The 20,480-nt window shown below is 48.9% G+C and overlaps 1 protein-coding gene across 2 annotated transcripts in view; it reads left to right on the forward strand.

The window, feature by feature from the left end:
- Positions 1–20,480, forward strand: part of Tafa5 (TAFA chemokine like family member 5) — a 224,096-nt gene that overhangs the window by 127,359 nt on the left and 76,257 nt on the right. For both annotated transcript variants that reach the window (XM_031352218.1, XM_031352228.1), the window contains exon 2: positions 13,470–13,619. In XM_031352218.1, coding sequence (XP_031208078.1) covers positions 13,470–13,619 — 150 coding nt within the window. The remainder of the gene's footprint in view (positions 1–13,469; positions 13,620–20,480) is intronic.

The raw sequence follows: 20,480 nt of genomic DNA on the forward strand, positions 1-20,480 counted from the left end.
AGTCACATCGGTGGTTTTGCTGAGTGTTCTATGTGCTCTGTATGTGCAGGGTTGAGGGTTCTAAGTTAACTAGATAGAGGCAGCTGGCAGGGACACTGTATTACCAAGGAGCAGGTGTCTGGTGGAGCAGGCAGTGCCTTCCTCTGATAGCCAAATAGCCTGAAACCATGGAGGGATTGAAGAAAGCTTGCAGCTGAGGCTGTTCAGATGGCTCAGTGGTTAACGGGCATTCGCTGTTCTTCCAGGGAACCCAGGTTTGATTTCAAGCATCCACATGGTAGCTCAAAAAAGTCTAGCTTCCATTTCAGGGGAGCCAATGCCCTCTTCCGGCCTCCACTGGCAACAGACCTGCAGGTGGTGGACAGCCACACATGCAGGCAAAACACCCAAACCTTTAAACAGCAGAATAGTGAACAGAATAGTGAACCTTCCCTTGCAGATTCCTCTACCCCTGTCCCATCCTGGTCCTCCAGCTCATGTCCTTGTCCACAGTTGGCCCTCTTTATCACCTTGCAAGCACGCAGCTTCCTGGGCCTTGGCCCTGGCTATCGCCTGCTTAAGCATCGTTGTTGTCCAGAAATGTTTGAAAGACAAAGGGGTTTACTGAAGACAGAAGTGGTTCTATTGAGCATTGACTTGATTGCTCTCACTGTCCCATGCTGCTGTGTAGAATTGACACATGCATGTTGGGAGCACCCACTGGCTCCACACCTCCACTGTGGTCTCAGGACTGGCTTTGCCTTTTCTGCCACGTGGCCTTGGCTGGTATCTCTTTGCACCATGGTCATTGAGGGCTGCCCAGATAGAATACCTTAAATGTGGAAAAGAAGGATTCCAGGCTCCATCCCTTTCTACACCCACCAGGCCTGTGGCCTTTGTCTCCTGGTAGAGGAAGCTGTGCACCTGAGGAGATGGGATCTGAGCTTTTGCCTCTGCTTAAAGCTACTGCTCCCCCTCTAGCTTGCGAGAATACCAGGATACCTGGACAACCAGGAATCTCTGTGCACTATGCATAGAAGGGGCCTTGAAGACAACCATATCCAGAGCTCATTTGACTAGGGATGGAATGGAGGGTGAGGGTTGAACAGGCTATGTAAATGCCTAGGTTTTCTAAAGAAGCAACTTGGATTGCAGGATGCATTTGATACTTTCCAGCTGGAGGAGTGGTCGTGGGGTACTCTGTCCTTTATACCCAATATCATTGTCCATGGCTTGTACTGTGTAGCACCATTCACGTGCAAGCAGGAAGAGGGCATTCTAGGAAAGTCCTGTTACCATGGCATCAAGTCCGAGGAAGTACCCTGCTGCCTCAGGTCAGATGCCTGGGTCTCCTGGGCTCTGGTCCCTACTGGTTATCATGGGATGCTCAAGGGTAGGGTAGCCTGCAGCCTGTCTTTTATTGACCTTGGTGAAGTTGTAAACTGAGCTGTAATTGCTGTGTTTATGATGTTGTAACAACAGCTTTCCAAAACCATCTCAGGATTAGTCTTGGGCCCTGTGCTGGAGTGCCAAGGCAGGCAGCAGCGCCTCGTTAATATACACATTAAGGGAATAATTGAATGGAGGCCAGCGGGCCAGGCGCTTTCCTGTGGACATCTCTCTGGGCATTGGAGCAGTCTGTGGGAAGCAGAAGACAGCAAGTGTGTCCCAGTCCCCTCTACTGCTCTACCAGAGTCTGGCTGAAACCGGGAAAGCGGGCTCTTGAGCACTCACAACACATCTTAGGCCACAAGTCACTGGAGTGACAGTGCTAAGAGAGACAGGGTGTTTGGGCTCCCTGTGTGGGTGGCAACTGACTTGGGGTATACTTTGTTTTCTTCCAGCTAAGCTCTAGGGACAAGCTTGAGAGGGAGCCCTAAGCTCCAATTTTATTCTGATAATTAATTCAAGAGAATGCCCTGCCTGCTGAGGTGCAGGCAGCACATGAGGAGGTGCACATTCACTGTACCCAGAGGGAAAGAGGCAGCAGGAACAGCAGAGCACTCTGGAATCTCCCAACCTATGGTTTGAAATACAGGTGAACCCCACTCCTGAAGGATTTAGACCCACTCCCCAACTCTGCCATCCCAGAGGGACCAGCTCATAGACCAGGTGGGGATCCCATTTGTGTCACACTGAGCAGTCACCATGGGCCTATAGTGCCAAGTTGCTAATGATGAGCGCCAGGATGACCAGGTACCTGCTGGGAGATCTACAAAGCTCATCAACCTCCAGGGGTTTGAAACCCCTCTTGGGAACTTATCTCCTGTAATCCATTCCTAGTGGCCTGTTGCATACTAAGTGCCATGCTTGGATCCAGACTGGACATGTGACAATTTTATATTTCTGGGAAGCACCGATGGCAGATTCCTATGGGAGAAGGGGAGTTGCCCAGCAGCTGGTTCTCCTGGGGAGGGCTCTTCTTCATTGTAGAGCATTGTGCTCAACATAATAGCCATTGTGTTTATCAGAATAGTGTGACTGCCTGGAGGATAGATACCCTGAAGTGGGCTTGTTTCTATTGATAGTTCTTCATAGGCGTTGGAAAAAAATCAATGGAGTTTCCCCTGACATTCTGGCTGGTCCTTCTTGCACCTCCTTGACAGTTACATGTAATTCTGCCCTACTTGTGCATGGACTTGTGGTCTTGGAAAGTTTTAGAGTATAGACTGTGGGAAGTTAACTGCAACCATGGAGATGTCATCTTCTATGCTGGGGAATATGGCTGATTTGGGGTTACCCCAGCAGACTTTTGTAAGCAGCCCCTGCCATCACTCTGTTAGTAAGCCCAATCAATTTATTGGTTCACCAGGGTGAACTCTGGTGAAATCTTACTTTGATTTGTCTTTGGGGTCTTATAAAGAGGGGATAGGTGTTGTTTATGTTCCCCCGGGGAAGAAATTCTCACAGCACCAGGTGACCCAGTGTACGTCGCAGCCTGATGGGTCATGAGAGGTTGAATCTGCTCTTTGCACTGAATTTGTGCTGTACAACAGAATGTCGTGAGTGTTCTAAGTCTGCTTAGGCCTTGCCATTAGAAAAACCCTTAGAACGAGAGCACCATGCCTCTTTACCAAGGCTCAGCTTCATTTTGGTCCCTGGGACCAGACCATCCTCTTCCTATAGGGAACAGTAATTGCACTCCATGCTGGGAAGCAAAGTCATTTGTCACTCTTGAGAGATGTGTAGGGAATGGAGGTATAGGTTCATACTATTGAGGCATGGCAGAATCTTGGCCTGCAGAGATGCTTGGAAAGGGTATTAAGGAGTCCTGGTTGGTGGCTTCAGGTATCTGGGTTTGAATCTAGCCTCTAGGTGACTGGGACAAGCCAGAACAGCTGCTATGCCAGGCTCTGGTCCAAAAGACCCATGCTTACATATTCCCTATAACTGGATAGTGACATAGAATCTGAACTTAGGGCCTGGGCTAAACTTGTCTTGGGGGTCATCTCTGACCTGGGATTGAATCTGGAACACCTGGGGGAGTGGGTTGTCTGGGCAGTATCTCTGGAGACTAGAGAGATGAGGTCCAATAGGAGCTTCTCTGGTGATATGTGCAGCCCCACCCAACCCCTTCAGCCCACCTTCTCATCCTGCCTTTACCAGCCTGCGCCCTCTTCCCATTCAGCAGGTATGAAGGCTGACTCTCCTGAACCCATTTCTCCGTACCCTCTCCCACCTTCCAAAGTGGCTAGGGCAGCTCTAGGTTGCCCTTGGGTGTTGGAGCTGAGAGGCGTGGTAGCCACAGAAGCCCCCATTTGGAAGCCCTCGGGCCAGTGGCTGCAGAACTGGTTGCCACATGCTTGGGGCTGAGGCAATGTAGTTGAATTCCTCTCACAGAGTCTTAAGTCTTTCATAGTATGTCAGACTCCTTCCTTCCTGAAAGAAAAAGATCTGATTGTCTTTGCCAGCCTTCAAGTGCACAGCTCCTAGGCCTCTGACCGTCCAGTTTCAGCCAGTAGTCTGCTTCCGTTCCCAGCACCTACCACCTTCACCTACTCTATGTCTGAAGCAGGTGGGATCCCCTGGGAGTCCCAGGGTAATTCCCATGGAAACTGTTACTCAAGTCACACTTCTTACTGTCTGGTTGTACAAACATGCCCTAATGTCATGTGGGAGGTGTCTTCAGTTTATCAGGAATATCTACTGCCATTCCCAGTCTTCTGTATGGGGGAATTGTTTATAACTCACTTGCCTGAGCCATCATTTCGCTCTGGGACACTAGAGAACCCATGATCTCAGCTCTTGTGTGGAAGTAAGCTCTCTTCTCCAGCGAGGGGAGACAGGCCTACCACCTGCTCCTGTAACTCTTACTTCAGAGGTCTCTGTCTGTTCCCACCCAGTCTCCTGGGTTGTTCTCTTTCTTTTTCTTTGTCTCTTTATCACTGTTTCTCTGCCTCTACTTCTCTGCCTCTACTTCTACCTCTTCTTCCTCCTCCCTCTTGCCCTCCCTCTCCCCCACTCTCTACATACACACACACACACACACACACACACACACTCCTAGAGAATAGTGGCTACTTAGTCTGCTATGGTGTACTTGCGTAGGATGGGAAGGGAAGTGATAGACCTGTCTATTCTGTGGTCTTGCCCTGTGAGAGTTCATTTGCATGACCTTTGACTCATGTGGCAGTCAGGAGGCTCTAGAAATCCTGAATATTGAGGCAATGTTGCTGAAAACTTAAGATGCGTGGATTACAGTTATGGCCTTCACTTCCCTGGTATGCTCATCAGATACAGCAGTCCTAGATGCTAGTGGCTGACTTGGACATTTGGGTAGAACTTGGTGTATGTTTCTGTATGAAAGAAGGGCTGTAAGTCTGGCCTTGCCTAGGGCCATTTGCCCTAGGAGAGTCATTTGCCTGAACTGGATCAGGTTCCTAGGATCTTAGACCAGTGCGACTAGAGCACGCTTGTCCCTGTACCTGGCTTAGGGCCTGCAGAAAAACACCAGGCTGAGACATGTATTCCTGTAGGCTGCCATACTTGAGGGGGCAACTGCAGTGATTTCCACCCGTGCACAAGGGACGGGACCCTGACCTGGGATGCTTCTGTCAAAGCTGAGTGTCTGAGCAGACAGACACCAGGACAGGAGGGATGGAATAAGAGGTTAGCCAAGGCACAGGGGCAGCAGGACTGCAGAGCTAGAGAGAGGCCTGGGGCTCTAGAGCTTGCCTGTCAGAAGACGTGGAGTTTCCCTGCCAACCTGTGGCTCCCTCCCATGACCCTGCATCAGCCATACACTCATGGACCCAGAACCTTCCAGAATATTTACCCCGTTATTTACTAGAGGCTCCATCTTCATAGGTGTTGCCTCTAAAAGCTTCTCAGTGCCTTGGATAAATGGAATCCTGTTTCTCTCTCAGACCTGCCTCACTGCCTTGTTTGTCCCTTAGTCCCTGGAGATATGCAGTGACCTCAGCCTGCAACTGTGCTTTGCCATTAATCGGGGGAGTTGCTACGTCTATGTGCAGGCTCTGTGTCTGCTGAGCTTTCTCTTGGTGACATCTGTGGCCTGGCCATGGGGGAGCCCCAGCAGCAGGGCAGTGCCAAGGAAGCACATGGATGAAAGTTAACTGATACTTTGATGTGAGTCCTGGGAGGGTCCAAAGAGCCTAGGCTGTTACCATACTCCTAACCCCTGCTTCTCCTTCCTTCTGACTGCTGAAGGTCAAGAAGTTCAGGAAGCATGGGGGCGGGGTTAAAGAGGCATGGGTGCGGGGTTAAAGAAGCCACTTGGGAAGCGCTGGGCTGAGGCGTTGGCTGCAGTTGCTTCCTGCTGACAAACATACTTGACCATGCATATCTACAGAGGTAGTGTATCTTCCACGTGGCCTCCTGAGTCAGAGCGGCCATAAAGATCCATGTCCAGTGGAGAGGTGAAGGACACTACCTGGGAACTCATGGGTACCCCGGGCAGGCTTGCTTGAATTGGGAAAGTAGGTACTGGTTCTACAGATAGCCAACAGGACTATCCTAATGCAAAGCCTGAAGAACATTGCACACACATCTCCAACCGTGCTCATAGGCCTAAGTGTAAGTGTGCATTCGCAAGCTGTGGTGTGCACGGCCTCTGCTACATCATGTGTTCATACGCTATGATAATATAGCATTGTGTCTATATGAAATCTGCCATTTGTGTGTGCCTGCCTGTTGTGATCTGTATATATATAAGTGCCATTGTGTGGGTATATACTCATGGTGTATGCATGTCTGGGTGAATAAATGATGGTCTGGCTATGTGAGGGTGCATTTCTTATATGTAGGTGGTATGCTGTTTATATATGCTTGAGTATGTACATCCCAACCATGAGCCTGTTGTATCCCTAAAAGACATGTATAGGGCTGCATGTGATAGATACCTGTATTTCTCTGGTAACTTACAGAGAAAGAAAACTTTGGGCAGGTTGGGCTGGCTTCATCATTCAACCATGTCTCCAAAACATGTCAGGCATGCTTATTTAGGGCTTCTTCTATGTTCACATATGAATCCAGGGATGCCAGCATGCCTACACCATCAGGAGGTCAGTACCATCTTGCTGGCTATCTCTCTGTGTAGTTCTCACTCCCTTATTTTGGGACACCGTCCCAGACAGCTAAGCCAAGGCCATGGGAATCCAGAGGATTCTTCCTGAGGTCCGTAGGTCTCACTGAGTGTGGAATTCATTGGAGTACAGCTGGTCCTTGACAGAGAAGGGCTTCTGAAACCAGGGTCTTCGCAAGCCATGCAGGGCCAGTGAACCTGTCTTCCTGCTTCCTGGTTCCTGGGCTTGTCTTGTCTACTGGTGACAAAGCCGTGCCTTCCCTTGCCCTCTGTAGGGGTCTGACTACTGAGTGCAGAGTAAACTAGGTCTTTCCAGAGAGGGACAGAGCCTGTGGTCTGCTGACCCAATCCTTGCTATCTTCTGCTCCAGCTACATATCTAGGTGGGTAGCAGCCAGCATGGCCCATATTGCTCTGTCTTTTAAAATCAACCCTCACACTTATCATGCAGGGATAATCTTCAGCTGGTCTGCAGAATTGGGTTTTGTGATCTGTGGCACACACTTAATTGACTCAGTAGTAGCTAGAGTGTGAGTGAGAATTTGATCCTGGGATTTAATTGAGGCTTGCTTTCATTCCATCTCAAACACCGAGATAGATTCTCCATTGGATCTTAAGAACATTTTTTTCCCTGAACATTTTAATCTTTGTACTGTGTGTCTATAGAATTGGGGATAAAACTAAACATTAGTAGCTTCATTTGTGAGCCCTGGGCAGGACTGATGGTTTAGTTGTCTTCCGTTTGAAGTTGAGGTCTTGTGCAGGATAGGGACATAGAGATATCGTAAATAGTGTCTGGCCCCAGCATCATCTCTCACAAGAGTCAGGGCCCTGGCCACTTCCAAACTTGAAACACCATCAGGTTTATGTGGACCAAGTTGGGTGGGTGTGCAGCCTGCCCAGATGGGTCAGTGACCCAGGATTTTAGGTGGCACCCAGCACAGCAGAAGTTGTCCCACCTTCCAGGAGTGACAGGAAAGAAAGTGTTGTGGCAAAGGATCCTCTAATGTAGGGCAAAGGGACAATGCGGGTGCAAGCAGGGCTCTTGGGCCTGTCTAGATCCTCAACCTTGTGGTATGGGTAGCTGTCGGGATAGGTAAGTCAGATCTATAGCCCTTTGTGTTATTTTGAGCAGATTAACACACTTCACCATTTCAGAGACAGCCCAGAAATGAGCCCTTTCTGCAGCCTGGCAGGCCAAGGCATGTGACAGAGCCCAAAATAGCAGATCACTTCTGGTGCATGTCACTCATGAATACTGACACAGATCAGTGACAGGGGCACCAGGAAAGAATGAGTGTGGAGGCTTCTCTGGCGGGGCACCCCGTGGGCTCATGCCGCCAAATCTGGAGTTTGGTCATGGCTGCATAGAAGCAGTCTGTTTACATAGTAGACACATATGGCCCTCACTGGCACCCAGGTGAGCAATATGTTGACTGGATGATGCATTTCTTACATTCTCAAAGTCTCAGTTCCTCCTGCTGTGGCCCCCTGGGGTCCCTGTCCTTGTTACTAGCTGCTGAGATGGAATGACAGAAATGACCATACAAGGTTTGCAGGCTTTTTAGGAGCCATGAGAAATGCTATCTCAGAGCATGTTCCCTGCGTGCAAACCCGTCATTGTACTCCTGAAATGCAGATGTAGACGGAGGCAGGTCAAGTGATTCCCACACGTGAGCTTCTTCAGTGGCCTCCCTGGACCTCCCAGTGGTTAGCAGGTCATGATGTGGGGAAAGCCTGGAGCTCAGCCATTATTCCCCTCCCCCAGGCCTAAGCCTGATGCTCTGTAGTATTCTTGACTGACATCCTCCACTAAGTACCCTGTCCTTACCCCCAGCACCTGTTCCATCTCAGTCTAGAGAACCACTAAGCATGGGTTGCTAGTTGTAATGATGTGGGTGCCTGAGTTTGTTAACCAGAAACTATCACTACCTCCCAGGGTTTCTAGGGGCCCAGCAGACTCACTATCTTGGGCCAAGGACACTCCAAGGCCTTCTCTCAAGCCATTTGGCCTCAAACTCTCTCTCATTATAGATGAAGAAGGTATATAAAGTGGAGTAGTCACCCTGCAACCCTGTGGTCCTCCCTACTGGCCTTCCAAGACCCATGGCCTCGATGTCCCCTTTGCTGTTTGAACCACCCAGGAGTCTCATAGTACTGTCTCTACATTTTGGACCAGATCTGAACTGGGGAACAGCAGTCATACTCAGCATACTGTGACCCAAGGACAAGAGGCCTCTGTCACTGAGCCAAACTGTGAACCATGGGCTGACATGGGAACCCCAGAAGGGTCATGGCCTGCCTCTCCTTACTGTGTTGTTCCGTACTGGTCTCACCCAATTCTCCATCTTCTAAATGACACTGACTCCCATGGTCAGAGAAAACCACCTAAGAAAGACTTGAGGGCCTCTCTGGCCTCCTGACTCTCTGCGTGTTTTCATTGTAATCCAAACACGGAGCTGACATTTATGATTGTTAAATGCCACCCTCTCGGTCTATTCCTGTCAAAGTCACTTTGAGTCTTTATTCTGACGTCCATCATATCCTATATCCTCTCAGAAGTATGTCACGGCCCTGTTGGGATAAACAGCTCATCGGTGTGTGCCTCAGGTGGAGGGGCATGCAGGAGAGAACCTGGGACCTGACTCCTTACAGACCCCTCCCTCAAGGCCTCCTGCCTACCTGCTCTGGAAACCTTGTACACTAGCTGCTGAGGGCTAGCCTTGTCACCATATCTGGGGCCACTGACTGGTACATGAAATCTTCCATAGGTTTTGAAAGCTGTCCTGCCTTCATCACCCAGAATTTGAGACAGGATTAGCAAAGGCCTGGCCTTAATTTGCTGGTCTGAGGATGGCCGGACATTTTAATGGACCTGTCTGTGCTGTGTTCTCCAGTCTGCTGTTCTCTGGACTTGTCTATATCCTCTGGACAGATTGTGTCTCTCTCAGAAAACATGAAGTAGCTGGAATTGCTAAACATCCTACCTGTGGCCACCAAGGTCTCTAAGACCCAGAAAGTCAGAGGTTGACTGTGGCTCTGGGAATCTTGTTGTGTAGATGTATATACTATGGCACTTGTTGCATCATTGGTGCCACGTCTGACATGTGTATGACATGACCTGAGAGAAGTGTTTCTTCAGGACCTATGGATATAGGAGGAGAAGGATAGAGTGGGTCTGGATTGGATGCCCAGAGAAAGTGTAGCCATTGATGCCCCTAGACCAGTGTCTCCACTGGGCCCATTCAATGTACGGCTAACTTCTGATCCTAACCTATGCAATGTAGAACCAGATCCATATCACATTCTCTGTGACATGGAACCAATGCCAGGGTCGCAGCAAATGGGGCAGTGAAAGGTTCTGGTAGGCCACTATACAATGTCAACTCTTGCCTTGGGGAACTCCCAGGATTTGATTCATTTGTCATCAGCACTCAGTGGAGAAGAGAACATGTGTGTTTATCATAGATCTGTTCCAAGGCCTAGTCCTAGTGCTGAGCTGGCAGGCAGAGCAGCTGTTGAGGCACACCAGTACCTACTGTTTCTGCATGCTGTTCAAGGGCATGAATGGGCTGTGGTCTATGGCCTAACCCTGCAGAAACATTTACACCTGAAAGCCAGACACTGAAAGCTCAACTCACTCAATAGCCAAGTTTGCTCATCTCTCTGGCTAGCAGGAACACACCCCTGCATGGGACTTACCTAAGACCCTAAGCCTTCCTCTGGTGTTCAGGGAACACCCAGGGCAAACAGAACAGATTGAGCCCAAGTAGAGGAAGGCCTGTGCCCAGTGCGTTTTCTTAAAGAGACAGCTGGATTTTTGAGACCCTGCTCCTGCTGCAAATGTCTCAGGTCTATGGCTCTGTAAATCAAACTCCTCTAGGTCCAGATTCTCTACCTACCCACTATGTGGGAACCAGGTGGAGATCTTTCTTACACAGCACAGACACAGGGAGAATTGACATGATTGTGAGGTGTCCATCTGTCAGACGCTGGGATAGGGATATTACCTGCAAAGCCCCTGCAAGACAGTGTAAATGGTTGCAGGTGGTCTCGTGGGCAGTCACAATCTTAGAGCAGTGGAAGGCCATGGTGCCTATATGGAAGAGGTAACTTAGGGGCATGTTAAGTGAGATCAGCTAGTTATGGAAGAAGTTCCTGTCACAGTTGTGCACCTGAGTATAAATCGATCCTGTTAAGGTACTGGGATTGGGCTCATCCTTGGAGGTAAATCAATGCTTTCTGGTCATCTGACACATGCCTAGTTACACTGTATCTTTCTTCAGTGACAACCTCAGAGTTTTGTCATTCACTGCCCCTCTCACTCCTACTCTTTGCAGACACAGGTACCTGCACATGTTCCTTTGGTCATCCCACATGACCTTGGAGCTCCTGCTGATAGGGAACTGGAAATGGGGACCAGGGTGGTGCATTGATGTCCCAGGACAGACATTCCCAGTGTCCAGAGCTACAGCTGTGTGATGTCATTAACTTGGTAGTATTCCCCACCTTGTTGGGACAGCTCTAGACAAGTGTCCAAGCATCAGCCAGAGAAGCCATCTGCACTAATATTGCCCAGACACTATAAACCTTCACCACAGTGTGTAGGTCAAGTTTGATAGGAGTAGCAAAGTGGCTAGAGACAATCTTCAGGCCTTAAAATAGTAACTTGGGGTGGTGGCTACGTGGCTGCCCATCCACACATTGCAGCAGCAAGCACAAGAAGGGAATTACTTCTTTCTCATGTGCTGCAGAGCTTGTTATCTCCTTCCTGCCGGTTTGCCTTTTGGCTCCCATCAGACCTGGCGCTGTGGTTCTCGGTTCGGTCCTAGAGATGATTGGTTGTTCTCCGTGCTCCTCTTGCCTTGCCCGTCTCCTTGTCTATGTATTTGTTTGTTTATGGCTGCTTCTTAACAACAGCATGTAATTGAGGGTGTGAATGGGTAGAATGAGTCAAAGCAGGCAGCCTGAGGGAGGCAGCTCTTGCTGGGCCCTTGCATTCTGCTTGAGTAGGCATGGGCATTTGCAGAAGGAGTGGCTCATGGTCCTTAGAGAGGCCCAAGATGCCCCATCCTTCCTCAGAATGTGTCTGATCCATTCTCCCAACGTGAACTTGGCACACAAGCCGCCATCTGTTGGCACCCTTCACGGTTCTGAGCAGCTGAATATAGTCATTTTGAACAGCTCTTCCTAACCCTGACTTGCCAAAGGGGCCTGGCTTTAGGAAGTACGTCCCCTGTGTCCAAGATCACATCCAGATAGGACATGTCCCGAGTTCCTGGTGACCTGAACATTACTGGGTTGTTGAAGCTGAGCCACCCTGTTCATATTTTCTGCTAATGTGTGTGATACCTGCTCTAATCAGCTTCTTGGTTAGGCTGTGGTGTGTCCTGTAACCAGGAGACCATGAGAAGCAGGATGCCATGTTCTTTGAGGTCTCTGGGTACCCACAGGGCTCAGCAACTACTCTAGGCTTTCATAGTAGGCACCTATTGTGTGCTGAGTAGATGGGAGATCCTGTCACATGAGTGTGTGACATCTCAGGGTTTCCTAATGAGGCTGTGAAGTGGCATGATGGAGGAACCTTGGGCTCACTGCTGGGATGATATGGCAGCAGCACCAGCCAGGCTGAGGGATGCCCTCTGTTCTCCTACGAGGTAGCCAGGTTTTCATTTTTATGGCCTGTTATGAATACCACGCTATCTTTATTGGACAGAATTGCTCTTGAGCACTTACTGGTATTGGGCACACAGTGACACCTTAAACTGTAGGAGGTTATATCCTACTGGGATTCCCTCTCCTGAGGTGAGTTTGAGGCTTTCAAGAAACGTGTCCCCCAGGATCATATGTGCTTGTGTACCTGTGTATCCACACAGAACAATTCCTGGAACATGTGCAGTTGAGTGTGCCCATGTGTACCTATGTGTTTATATAGGAGCTTCCATGTGCCTTGTGTATTTACCCAAGAACGTACATGAAGCATGCATCTAGCTGAGTGTATCCCTATATACATGCGTGTTGACATGGGCACATCAGTGTAGCCTCTATGTGTCTGAATGTAGATGAATACACCTATGTGATCCTCGTGCCTATAGGGACACACCTGTGTAGCCTGTGTGCACCTGAGTATAGATGAATGTACTTGTTTGAGCCTTGGGTGTGCACACGAGCACATCCATATGTGTACCTAGGTGTTGGTTTACATGTGCAAACTTTTGCACACGAGGTGTGTACCTAGGTGTCAGTTTACATGTGGAAACTTGTATGTCCCTATGCATATGTGAGTATCTCACAGCACATGCACCCCTGCCAGTCTATGCCCACATGGAACTTATGCTTTTACTTGATTGCCTCCTCTGTATATCTGTATAGTCTCCTGTGTCTGCCAGCCAGGCCTTGGACATGTAACATATTTGCTGTGTATCTTGGTGTACCTCTTACATACATTGATATATATTGTATGGGTGGGCCTTCAAGGATTTATAACTTGGTTCCTGGCCATCTTGGTGTCTGTGCCCAGGTGGGGATGATGGTTCCTCCTTGCAATATATTTACACTGTTGGTTGTCCATTTTGTGGCTCCAAGATAGCACATCTTAAGAGTAGTGTACATTAGAATGGAGGCTGCATGGCTTGGCTTGATTAGAAATCCTAGTGTGTGGAGGAGGAGGGGAAGGGCGCACCTTCCTCTGCAATTCTGAGATTTCATTTCCGTGTGTGGTAGAGGAGATGGCTACATTTAATTTCCTGTCCATTGGGATAGGGCTGACTGGAATCCCTGGCAGAGCATATAGGAGATGGTTTGCTAGCTGTCACAGAGAGCTCTCTCCACATCTCTTTGGCTGGGACAGCTGTGGTGAACCTCACTCTAGGTGGGAGCTGGGTGGCTTTCAGGCTGTGGGCCTCCAGGCTGTGGCCACTTAGCTTGTGGCTATTTCTTCCTTGCAGGTCAGCTGGCAGCTGGAACCTGTGAGATTGTGACCCTAGACCGGGACAGCAGCCAGCCACGGAGGACGATCGCCCGGCAGACAGCACGCTGTGCATGCAGAAAGGGACAGATAGCAGGCACCACTCGAGCCCGGCCTGCTTGTGTGGACGGTAAGAGTCCCCAGCCTTCTGGTGACACTTCAGGGTACTGAGCCCAGTCTTCTAGGGTTTCTGTGTGAGCAGACATCACTCTGAAGAAGCCTTCTCCAGAATGATGAGGCCAAGACTCTGAGGTATAGCCCTAGGGCCAGGCCTCTGGGCAGTCTTTCATTAGGCTGGTATATCTAGTATGATTGTATCCATGAACAGCATGCCCCATATACATAGGAGAGGCCATTGGCTACATGATTCCAGGTGTCAAAGACTCAAAGTCTCCACCCAGATGTGGTGCCTGTGCTCAGCCCACAAAGATGTTCATTATAGCAAGCTGAGCCACGTCCAGTGTGATAATTATTCCCCAAAGTCAAGAAGGTTCTTGAGAGAAGGATTAGCAGAATCTAAGGGATGGTCAGAACAGGGTTGACAAGATCCTGAACCAGATTCCAAATGGTACTCACTGTGGATCTGAGATCTGGCTAGTACCTGGCCAGGGTTTACTTTACCCAAGTCCAAGGCAGGAGGGTCTTTCAGGCCTTGGCTTCCCTGTGTAGCTTGGGGTTTAGAGTCAGCTTCAACTGGGATCCTGCCCTCAGCTGGAGACCCAGTGGTAAGGTAAAACAGGGTGCTAAACTTACTGAACCCCGACTTTCCTCAGCATCTTCCATAGACCCCTAGAGCTGTAGGCACCCCACGTTCCTGCTGCCAATTTAGAAGGGCTTGACAACTGTAGCAGTCAAGAAAGTACAGAATGAGGGCGAACATGCTAACCAGGGCAGAGGGTGGTAGAGGAACTCTCTGGTGGGTCATATCTGACCGTGTACATAGCTAGTGGGGTCCAAGGACTGGGTTCTGTGCAGCCTAGTCTCCACGGGCTCAGCATCTTGATCCCCATAGACAGAGTGGTAGCAGCCTCTTGGTAAACACAGACTGTTTTTTTTCTGGGACCACCCTGCGGTGTCGTGGAGCTGGCAGCCACAGCACTTTCTCTTCTCTCACTCATTCCACCAGCCTCAGGGAGACAGGGTCCGGACTGAGTGCTAATTGAATCTGGATCTGCCCATCTGAAACCAAATCCCTGTCCCTCCCTGCAACAGCCTCCCGCTGCCTTAGGAGCCCGGTCCCAGAGACCCAAATTAAAACCTCACCATTTTCAAGGGAGGCCAAACAAATTAGTTTGCTCGAGTTTTCTGCACAGTGGGCATTTTCTAGGCTGCCCTCTAATTTAATTTTTGCTTTTGCTGTTTTCTTGCTCTGTGTGCATAATAAGTTTCCTTGCATGCCATTGTGTCTGCTGAAGACAGTCAAGGCCGGGTGGCCCAGCTGACATTGAACACCAGTGATGTTTAGCCTGGAGTGGTCTATGCTGACCCTGGATTCAAAGCAAAAGTAGTAACCCACTGCTCCTGCGGTTGTCACAGGTTCTCTTGCTGGCTGACTTTGTAGCTATTGGTAAATTTGCTCGCTCATTTATTCACCATTCATTCTGTCATTTATTCATCCAAATGAGATGGATCAAGTATAGAAAGGTATAAGGGAGATGAAATCTCAAAACACCTGATCCATAGACCGCCCCCCCAACACAATGCTGTGAGTGCTGGGGTGCCTCACCTGGGCAAGAGTGTATCCCTGAAGGAGAATTTGGGCAGGGTCTTAGGGAATGAAGAGATCACTAGAAAGCTCCCCTCCGTGGAAAGAGGGAGCTGCCGATGAGACTGACTTCATAGTGTCACCGTAGTGTCTTCCCTGGCCTTGAGTCTGAGCTGAGGCAATTTTGCAGGAACCAGTCTCCAGCACCATGACCTTAGTCACTGCTTTACAAATCCGATCCACTTTACAGAAAGCCACAAGAAAAGAGTCCTGAAAGCAATCTGGTTGCCTGCTCCAGGGCTTCTCATTTTAACACAAATATCAACAAGCAGACCTAACCTTGGAGCTCTGCTTTGTGAACACAGAGCACGTCTCTGCAGCACTGGCTGTGTGTATTGAAGCTCCGGGTTACCCCGCATGCCCCCTTCCTGGTGCTGCCCTGGACTAAGAACCCTGCTGGGCTCTCGGCAGAAAACTGTGTACACTCTCCCCCTGGCCAAAGCATAGAGAAGCTGTCTCCTTCTTTTTTGCTGAGTTCTCCTGAAATTCCTTTGGAAGGAAATACAAATAAAGCATGGCTGTGAGGTGACAGTGGGCAGGGAAAGGTGAGACCCTTGCTTGCCTTTGGAGGAGAGATGCTCCTCGGGGCACTGGAGTTTACTGAAGAGTGGTGTCCATGGATGTCCCATCTGGAGCTGAGGAGGGCAGGCTGGAGTGGGGGTGCAAGCAGTCCCTGCATGAGGAGTATTCCCTCAAGTGCAGACAGGTGCCCCATAGTTGTCTTCTGTTCTCTCTTCTGTATGTGCCCAGCGTCATCCCCCTTAGGGGACTCTCCAGGCCCCTGCTTGGCTGATGTTGATGATTCTGTCACCTGCCTGGGAGCTGCCTGGGTAAATGTAGTAGACTGCACTTCATGGTAGGAATAGCATCATGGGCTTAGAGGAAAAGTAGATCCAACGTTCTGGCCCAAGGCTCCATCTCCATGTCTGCTCACCACCTAGAGCTCATGAGCACAAACCCACGTATTCCTGAACAGATGGGGACAACAGCAGTCTGTCTCAAGGCTTGAGAGCAATACAAGACACCAAATGTTCCATGACACCAATCTGGGGAGCATCGCCTTTCTCTCAGTAACACAAGATTTCCATACACCAGATGTGGCCATGGGGGACTCTGCTGGAGAAGAGGGACAGGGGGCACATTTGCAGTTCCAGTCCGTGTAAAGATGGCTGCTATGTTTCTGGGTAAGGATGGGACCTTTTATCTTGGGAGTTCATCCAGAAAAGATGAGGAAGCAAGTGACCTCCACTCTTAGAATTGGCTACAAGGGGTTAAGAATGCAGAATCCACCTTCAGTTACAGTTGCCTGATTTTCCACTAGGCTACCAGAGACTCCTCTGAGAGGTCTTTTCTATATATGTCACTAGGACAACTAGATATCCCCATGCTGAAGAGTAACATCAGAGCCCTACCTCACACCCTCCTGCATGAACATCATAAGTGAAGGGTGAAGACTGTAACCCTCACGAGATCAGTAATTCCCCACCAGTCTTGGCTTTGACCAAAGGTACTTAGAAACAACAGCAACAAAAGAAAAGGAAAGAAATTGGACTTTGTGAAAACATAAACTCCTTTGTCTCCAAGTATCCCATCGAGAAAGTGAAAATTTCACTTGCGAAGTGACTCAGTGGTTAAAGGTGCTTGGTGTCGCGAAGCCTAACAACGAGAGTCCTATCTGCAGAACCCACAAGGCCTGAGGAGAGAAGCAACTCCCTGCCTTGACCTCTGATCTCCACACACATGCCATGGCATAACTCTCACATGCATACACAAGTAAATGCTTGAATACAACTTAAAAAAAAATAAAAAGAACCTTAAACAGAAAAGGCCAGAGATGTGACAGTGACAGGCACACGCTGCTAAGACTGACAGCTGGAGTTTGATCCTCAGGACCCAGGTGCAGAAGGAGAGAAGTCGTGCTATAGGTTCTCCTCTGACCTCCACACCTATCTCATGGTACCTGCACATCCATACCCTACAAAAATAAATAAATGTAATATAAAAATTTAAAGAAAACTAAAATGAAAAGTTCCATGAATATGAGAAAATAGAGCCCACGGGTTCCTTAAATGCTTAACAGAGTCATGTCGTGAATGCAAAGCATATACTCACAGGAAACCAGGCTTGCAAATAGAATACAGGCATGCACACAATCTTCTAGGACTTCAGGAATGAGAGTTGCTGGAAATTGGACACAGCAGAGTGTCTCTCATGGCCCCAGGGAATAAGAAGTCTGGCCATCCATAATGTCATGCCTCAGAGACCACACGCTGAGCCTGCACAAGTTCAGAACAAAGATTCCTGGTGGTCCAACTGGAGAGCAGCATTTTCCTTGGATAACAAGACCAACCAGGCTGAGCAATCTGCTTCAGCAGTGGTCAGGCAGATGCCTGCAGGGGCCCTGCCACAGTACAGGACGTGGAAGGGCCTTACTTGCTACCTCAGCATCTCCTTGATAGGGAGACACAACCAGATTCCTGATAGACTTTCATTTAAAAACTCTGAGGTTTTCTCGAAACTGTTCTCAGTCTACAGCCAGTCTGTGGGTCTGGTAGTGACCAACATCTCCTTGCATGGACCTCTATTTCATAATGTAGGTTTTGGTTGCCAATGTGAGCAGCCTAGGCATCCTCAAGTGGAGCGGTCAGTGACTCAATCCAGTGACATCCAGCCATACTTGATATAGGCTGTGCTGTAAACTCCTGGAAGCTGAGAGACACCTAGGAAGTGTTTGCTACACTCTACCTTTCCCAAGCACAGCCCTCGTGCCTGAAGATCAGCCTGATCTAGGTGGAGCTTCGGTCACTCTGCATCAGAACTTGGTCAGCTCTGAGCAAGCCATGGATGACGTCTGGGAGGGAGGTGCCATGAGAAGGGCCTTAGTTCCCTGGATACCAACTTACATCAGGACCACCAAGGAGGCATCTCTACGGGATCATAGTCCAGAGGCTTTTCCAGCCTCAGTTGTGGCCGTGGGGTTTGATGGTCACTGAATTGATAGCCTGTATGCTTCTTTACAGTTCAGTGGCAAAATAGAGGAGGTCATTTAGGCATAGTGTCCCTTGGGTCCTTTCAGATCTTATTGTTCTGAGTCTCAGAAACATGGCAGAGCAATCTAGCAGCTGCCTGATATGTGTGCATAGCTGAGAGGATCCTCCTCAAGGCTCCTGCTTAGGACTCAGGCTCCCCTGGCCCTACCCTGGCTCTGGGGCGCCCTGATCTAGATGAAGGAAAAGAAGCCTCAGAATGGAGAGGACCTTAGCCCGTGTCTCCAGAAAGCAGCTTGGACTGCTGGGAAATTGCTGCCTCTCTGTGCACTAACAGAAGTAGGCCGCCGGACTGCTGAGCAAGTGAGGGGATGAGCATGCTTAATTCTCAACATGGTGACTCCAGACATGGTTGCCTGGCAACCACCGAATGAGGCAGGCAGTCTCCTTGTCCAAGTTCCTTCTTTTCCTGATAGAATGTTCGAGAACAGGATCCCCGTGTCATCGAACTCTGTCTTTTCCCAGAGGTTCCTCAGGGCAAAGTGCTACACCAAGAGTTTGGCAGTGGGGGTGGGATAGGACTGGAGAGGCAGCTCCACACTGCCGCCTGGACTGTTCCAAGGAGCTCTGCTCAGAGACCTCCACTCAGAAGAAGTAGAAGAAGTGACTGTGGTGCAGAGGAGAGTTTCAGGACGACATGACAGGAAGTGGAGTTGGAACTCATTAAGAAGAGACTTGACTCGGATTTAGAGAGGAGGTTAATAGAACAGCAGCAGTAAGGAAGGGTAAGACACACGAGTGCAGGTATGGGTGCCACCGGAAAGCGACAGACATGCCCAGTTGTCTCTTCAGTAGCCATCTGCAGATAAACGAAGTGGCACCACAGAAGGCGGCTCGGGAGTTTAAATGAGGTCATAGGGAGGTTCCTTTGGTCCGTTGGACAGCTGGTAACACCCTAGATCGCGGCGGTTACAGGGAATAATGGTGTTTTTACACTAAGCAGAATTTGTCTTATTTCTGACTGTCTCAGAAAATAAATCTGGAAAAAAAGAGTAAGGCCGTGTTTAGGTTCATAGAGGCTCAGGCTTCAAACAGGGCTCATTTGACATTCTTATTTAGGAGTGTGTGTGTGTGTGTGTGTGTGTGCACATGTATGTGTGCACATGTGTGTGTGTGTCTATATTATATACATATCTATGTATTATGCATATACATATATATGAAAGAACATATATATATAATATATATATATATATATATATATATATATATATATATAATATATATATATATATATATATATATATATATATATATATATATGAACAACTCTAGAAATACTATTGCTATACTTTATTAAAGGTTATATTGGAAAGAAAAATAAAATGGAATATTCTCTCTATCCTGGCAGCCTCACAACAGATATGAGTGGAGTTGGAAGTCTGGACTCTTGGTTGCTAAGAAACTTCATGCAGACTCTAGGGCGAGGGCTTCCTTTTCATTCCCTGTGTCCCTAGGATCTTTTATTTCTTTCTGTCCTGCCTCAGGCTGGAATGGGATTTTGAGCATCCCATATTGCTCCTCTATGGTCTAGAAGGTTTTCCAGTACCGACTGATCTCAAGGCCTTGATGTGGAACTGGCCGCAATAGTGGGCCTGCTGTATGTGTTGAGCCATGCTGGAGTTTGTGGTTTCCAGGAACACATACCTGCTGCTGTCACAGTTCTACAAGGCACACTCTGTGTTAGCTCCCAGTGAGGACAGGTAGCTGATGGGAGCCATGAGAGTCCATTCTCCAGAGGATGAGGCTGGAGAATCCAGACAGGGTATGCAGTCCCTGATCTGTGACTCCCCATATCATGATATCTGGGGACTGAGAGGCCCAGGGCTTTGAGCAGGCCTGATGGTGCCAGCCAATTCCTTCTTTGGTCTCTCACCCTTATGAGGGAACTCTGTATTGATGTCCTTATCGCAATAGCTCCAGGAGTTTGGGGAGACATAGTACTTTGGATACTGATGTTAGAAGCTGGTTAGTATCTTACTTTAATAAAGTAACTAAGTGGTGTGAGGAAGGTGGGGGGGAGTATTTGAGGAGTAGCTGTGTGAACCTGGCTGGTCTACCAGCAAGCCTTGCAGCCTTACAAGCAAGTCCTGGCAGGGATCAGACATGGTTCAACATAGATGTAGTGAGTCAGTCCCCTGCCTCACCTCACAATGCAGCACAAGCACTGGGATGAAAG

The sequence above is a fragment of the Mastomys coucha genome, unplaced genomic scaffold (assembly GCF_008632895.1).
Source record: "Mastomys coucha isolate ucsf_1 unplaced genomic scaffold, UCSF_Mcou_1 pScaffold11, whole genome shotgun sequence".
Taxonomy (NCBI): Eukaryota; Metazoa; Chordata; class Mammalia; order Rodentia; family Muridae; genus Mastomys; species Mastomys coucha.